This window comes from Suricata suricatta, chromosome 9 (genome assembly GCF_006229205.1).
Source record: "Suricata suricatta isolate VVHF042 chromosome 9, meerkat_22Aug2017_6uvM2_HiC, whole genome shotgun sequence".
Taxonomy (NCBI): Eukaryota; Metazoa; Chordata; class Mammalia; order Carnivora; family Herpestidae; genus Suricata; species Suricata suricatta.
In genome coordinates, this window is record NC_043708.1 from 62,885,797 (window position 1) to 62,892,170 (window position 6,374).

A 6,374-nucleotide genomic window follows, 5' to 3' on the forward strand; every position below is an offset into this window, starting at 1 on the left:
AGGATTTTAACACCTGAAATGAGCTTATCAACTTTAGAATGGCTTTGTTTACGGAATTTTTCAAATCTCCTCTTAAAATGGAGAAATGATTTGAAGAAGTACCTAATTTTCTATCTCCACCTCTTTAGCACACATTACACAGAAAAAGGAACTGGGAAAACACAAGACCTCACAGAATATTTAAATAGCAGCTTCAAAGTTGGGGAATAGCATTAGCAAGAAGAAAGGCAGATGAAATGAAGTCAAAGTGTCACTGATTTCTGCCTGTCCATGGAGAGAAGATTGCTGACTCAGAGCCACTCTGGCCTACCGGAGGCCATCTGACATGGGAGTGTAACTCCAAGGTAAGACTGCCTGCGCCAGCAGGTTTATCCTGGTGCTGCTCTCTGAATAAGCCCTCGAGGCATGCTCTGTATCAGCTTTCTGAGCCCCAGAAACTACACAGGTGGCATCTCTTTATGATTCACTTGATGATTAAACTGAATCACTTGCTGTAAGGAAATTTGGGGAAATGAATGTGCAGCTTTCTAGTCCCTGGAGCGGGCAGTGAAGAGGAGACTGTAAATGGCGGCACGATTTGCCAGGGAACAGGGCCCACCAGAGCAACTAACTCAACAGGAAGTTCAGATGTAGGGCCTCGAGACCCTGTGACCTCCACTATATATCAACAACCTCCAGATTTGAGCATCCTAAAGGAAAAGTATCATTTGGGGGAAGGCCAGTGCTTTATTTTCTAATTAAATGCTGTTGCATTGTATGGGACAGGCCACTGCTACTAATGAACAAACTGTTGAGGGACATAAATCTGTTTAACTCTGGGGAAGCTTTTTAGAGTTTTAGTAGAAAGGTCAGAAAAGAACATACTATTTAATGCTACTTCTGTACCACTACGTTACAATAAGTATCTAAGTTCACACAGATCAGTTTCCCAGCAGTTCTCATGCCTACTCCCCAGAGAAGCACAGTGTCCCTAAGCAGAGGTGGGGTCTATCTGAAAGCCACTATGCCAAAGGTATCATACAGCAAGGCCTCAAAATAACTCTAAATCTGATCACTTCTGCCCTGGTAGATGAACACTTAGATTTTTTTTTTTTTTCCAGAAATCACTGGTAGTACTCAAGAATTCAGTAGGGAGGCTTTGAGGAGTAAAGGAATGTGGACTGTAGTATTAAAAAGGCAAAAGGTAGTACTTGCTAGCCTTAATATAATAAGCTAAGCAAAATAATTGGTAAAAAGTTGCTGAGTGCTTAATATGTGCCATGAGGGAGCTAAGCATTTTATATACTTTATGTCATTTCATCCTCTTAGAAGCTCGTTGGGGTTTAGAAGGTGAAAGGGGCTAAGAGTTAAGAGTCCTCAGAGCTGGTATGTGGTACAGATAAAATGGAAATCTAGTTCTGTGGGATGCCAGCACCCAAGTTCTGCCCCACTAATTTACACTCAAGTACTTTAAAACCATGCATGGAAAAAGATCTTTAAGAATTAAGAAATCTAAAAAAGAGATGAGGAAGAGGAAGAAGAAAAAGAAGGAGGAAGAGGAGGAGGAGAAGATAAAGAAGAAGAAATTACTGGTGGGGCGCCTGGGTGGTTGAGTCGGTTAAGCGTCCAGCTTCAGCTCAGGTCATGATCTCACAGTTCGTGGGTTTAAGCCCCACGTCGGGCTCTGTGCTGACAGTTAGCTCAGAGCCTGGAGCCTGCTTCAGATTCTGTGTGTCCCTCTCTCTCTGACCCTCCGCTGCTCATGATGTCTCTCTCTGTCTCTCAAAAACAAATAAAAGACATAAAAAAATTTAAAAAAAGAAATTACTGGTTATATGCAATAAATCAAAGTCCCTGGGAAACTTGATATGCCATTTAGAACCACTACCCATGTTGATTTTCTCAAGTCCCACATTACTCGCAGATACCCTTCCAGAGCTCAGCCAACAATTGTTTAAAAAACTTCCTTGTGGGGCACCTGGGTGGCTCAGTCTGTTAGGTGACCTACTCTTGATTTCGACTCAGGTCATGATCTCGCAATTTGTGACATCAAGCCCCATGTGGGGATCTGTGCTGACAGCATGGAGCCTACTTGGGATTCATTCCCTCTCTCTCTCTCGCTCTCTCGCTCTCTCGCTCTCTCACTCTCTCACTCTCTCCCACTGCCCCTACCCTGCTCACAGTCTCTCTCACAAAAAAAAAAAACCCAAAAAATCCCTAAACAAAACACACAAAACTTCCTGCAGTTCAGGTGTCCAGTGTGTTGTATGCATATTTACAGAAAGACCACACACACACACACACACACACACACACACACAAATCGCAGACATACAAACACCACACACACACACACACTATACAGATAAATACACACAGACCACAGACACCGTACACACACAAAGACCACACTGCAGACACCATACACATAAAGACCACATACAATCGCACCACAGAGACACACACATACACACACACACAGTTCCACGCACATCCCATGGATTCAAACACACACCATAGAGACATACACACAGACAAAAGCACCACAGATATACAGACAGACCACAGACACAAAACAGGAACACCCAGTATCAGAAATTCTCCATGAGATCTTGATTTTCCTTGTCTATTCATGCCCCAATATCTGTCCAGTTTCCACCATATCCATCATCTCATTCACATCTCACCCCCCGCTGCTGGTTTGTTCTCTCCATCCCACTGCATCCCAAATCGGGAACACAAACCCTTTTCCCTGGATTCCCCAAGGCAACCACCAATATGAGACAGCTGTGATTAACGAGAAGGGACATTACACCATGTCAAAGCAGAGCAAATAGATTAAAACGGAATATTAGACATTCCTCATTTTAAATCCTCTTTGTTATTTCTGCTTTTCAGAATATCTGACTGACCCTTTCTCCTCTTCAAGCCTCCTAACCTCCTGCCATGTCTTTCCTGTGCCCTCCTCTCTGAAGACCATCCTCACTCCTTCTTCTTATGGTCCCAGGACCTTCCCACGGCCTCTTTCCCAGGTTCCTACTCTTTTACTCACTTTTGCCTCTCCATTCAATGTTCTTAGACTTCACTTTTATTCAAAGCAGACTAGTAAAGCATTCTCCTGAAGAGAGACATTTTTCTACTTGGCAGAAAAATTTTGCAACTCCCTTAGAAGGCAGAATTAACTTAGGGCAATTGTAGTCTTGATATAGCAATTATTTTATTTTTTCTCTCTATGTATTCTTAGCATGTTTTGCTCAGTAGAAAAATTTCATTATAATTTCTACTTCTATATCAATTTATCAAAAACCAATTTGTTGATATGACTATTGTATATATTAGCTATTTCCAAAACATTCTCAAATTCATATTGTCAATACTCTAGGAATCATTATCCAAGAAATGGGATATTTTAGATAATCAAACACTCTGATTCATGGAGCATTATCAAACCCCTACACACGAATTATCAATTCTCAAAGAAGTAACACAAACCACCGGTAGGGTTTCCCACCTGTCTCAATGAAGGCATGGTGGGAAATGCTGATAAGCAAGAAATTTAACTCTTGTAAGCCTCACTTTCTCTTCTGTTTAAATATTTGTTTAATGAGGTAAAAACAAAATGACTTTTATAGAAAGCTCCTGGCATATAAAAAGTATTAGATAAATATCAATTCCTTAACTTCTCTCCCTCTTTTCCTTTCCAAGTAAGAAAGAACTACCACTATATTCAACAATTCATGTTTCTCTTTGGTGATTTTGAAGGCACTTCACAATCTGAGAGTGCCCTAGCCTAGGGCTCCCAAATGAATATCGTTTCTTATTATATTTTGTTAAAGTACTAGATAACAGCATTTACTGTATATAATCAGCTCATGGGAGAAATCTAATTATAGTTCCAAATGATTACTGCTTTGCAGAAGTTGCTATTTTTGTTATTCAATTTCATTAGCAACATTTTCTCTGATCAAGTCTTAGTCAAGCAAAACTGATCTTACATTACTTTATTCAAGAAGTTATGACCATTAAGGAAGGTCATATTTATGGTTCATGTCTAAAGAGAAGATTTTTAGCTACCTAAATTAATGCTTCAAGTCAAAATATTCCAAACTTCATTGCTCTTTCACATTAACTTCATCTGTAGTACTTCCATTTTTGATGCTCAAATTAATCTGATTTTAGTTCTTCATACCAAATAAAAATATAGACCTTAGGAAAATATCTCATTTGTATTATTGTAGAAATATTATGCTTTGCCATTTTACAATTTTCGTTTAAGAAGGTTCCATGCCCAATGCAGGTCTTAAACTCAAGACCCTGAACTCAAGAGTCCTACATCCTACCGTATGAGCCAGCCAGATGACCCTAACGTTTTCCATTTTAAAAATAGTGTCATTTTGAGTTTTGCTATGCACAAATTACTATTCAAATTTCTATATTTAGCCTTTTTGGCTTCTTTTTTGTAATTATTTTCAGTTTCTCTCTCCATAGGTAATTATGGATCTGATCAACTTTACCGATTTGCTCAATGTCTCCACTTTAGTAAGAAACAGCACTCAATCTCCAGGTCCTGCCTCAAACGTGATCATTGCCCTTCTTCTGTGGTTGTCAGTTATAATTGGTACCATCACCAATGGGCTCTACCTATGGGTGCTCTTTTTCAAGATGAAAAAGACTGTCAATACACGCTTATTTTTTCATCTCATTTTCTCATATTTTATTTCAACATTGATTCTACCATTTATAGCAGCCTCCTACTTTCAGGACAATCACTGGAACTTTGGAACTGCCATGTGCAAGGTCTTCAATGCCACTTTGTCTACAGGGATGTTCGCTTCTATTTTCTTTCTCTCGGCCATCAGTGTTGACCGTTACCTTCTCACTCTTCATCCAGTGTGGTCACAGCTGCACCGAACTCCGCGCTGGGCGTCCAGGATCATCCTGGGAATCTGGATTTCTGCCACAGCCCTCGGAATGCCTTATTTGGTTTTCAGAGAGACACATGATGACCATAAAGGAAGAGTAACCTGCCAAAATAACTATGCTGTGTCTACTAACTGGGAAAGCAAAAAGATGCAAACATTAAGGAAATGGATTCATGTAGCCTTTTTCCTCGGACGCTTTTTACTAGGTTTCCTTCTGCCTTTCTTTATCATCACCCTTTGTTACAAAAGAGTAGCCAAAAAGATGAAAGAGAGGGGCCTGTCTAAGTCCAATAAGCCCTTCAAAGTCATGATGACTGCCATTATCTCTTTCTTTGTGTGCTGGATACCCTACCATGTACACCAGGGCTTACTTCTCACTAAGAACCAATCAGTACTTTTACAGCTGACTCTGATACTTACAGTGATAGCCATTTCTTTCAACACTATCTTTTCTCCTACACTCTACTTGTTTACTGGGGAGAACTTCAAAAATGTTTTCAAGAAATCCATTCTTGCTCTGTTTGAGTCATCGTTCAATGAGGACTCTCTGATAGAAAGGATACCAAATTCAGAAGCCTACATTTAAATTTTGAATCCTAGAGTAAACAATGGACTCTTAGTCAATTATATCACCAGAGATGTACCCTTTGCTTTTATATAATGTAGTCCCTATATTAGAGAGACATCTAAGATGTACGATAGTTAGATTTTTGAATAGTAAAAGGGTTATAAGAAAGCAAGCAATGGGTGGTGTCATGAATGTAGTTATTTTTACTTTCTTTTTATTGTGGTAAAATACATATAATGTTAGGTTTGCTGTATTCAGTTTTAAAATGTACATTTTAGTGGCATTAACTACATTCACAGTGCTTTGCAACCATCACCACCATCTATTTCCAAAAATTTGTATTACCCCAAAGAGAAACTCTGCACTGATTAAGTAATAACTCCTCATTTCCCCATCCCTGCAATGCCTCATAACTTCCTATCCACTTTCTGTCCTAAGAACTTGCTATCCTAGATATTCCATATGAGTGGAATCATACATTTCTTATTTTGTATCGGGCCTATTTCACTTAGCATAATGTTTTCAAGGTTCTTCCATGCTGTCAAATGTATCAAAACTTTATCCTCTATGGCTAAAATGTTATTCCATTGTATGTTTTATCCCTTGTGTGTTTTGTTTATCCATTCTTCCATTAAGGGACATTTGGGTTGTTTCTACCTATGGTTACTTGTGAATAATGCTACCATAAACACTGATATGCAAGTATCTTTTCAATCCTTATTTCCAACTGATTTTGAATTACTTTGAATTACTGGCCATATGGCAACTTTATGTTTAACTTTCTGAGAAACCACGACACTTTCCCACAGTGGCTGTACTATGTTACATTCCTACCAGCAGTGTGCAAAATTTCCACTTTCTTCATACTCTTACCCACCCTTATTATTTTCCTTTTTTTTTTTCAA

General features: G+C 39.1%; 1 protein-coding gene across 1 annotated transcript; it reads left to right on the forward strand.

Annotated features, from left to right (window-relative positions):
- The first annotated feature begins 279 nt into the window (after positions 1–279).
- Positions 280–6,065, forward strand: GPR33 (G protein-coupled receptor 33). Its single transcript, XM_029952132.1, has 2 exons — positions 280–344; positions 4,468–6,065. Exon 2 carries the CDS (start codon positions 4,474–4,476, stop codon positions 5,485–5,487), a length of 1,014 nt encoding a protein of 337 aa, XP_029807992.1. The 5' UTR covers positions 280–344; positions 4,468–4,473; the 3' UTR covers positions 5,488–6,065.
- The last annotated feature ends 309 nt before the right edge of the window (positions 6,066–6,374 follow it).

Excerpts from the sequence above, each read along its gene's own strand:
- GPR33 (XM_029952132.1), top strand. The coding sequence starts at position 4,474 with ATGGATCTGATCAACTTTACCGATTTGCTCAATGTCTCCACTTTAGTA.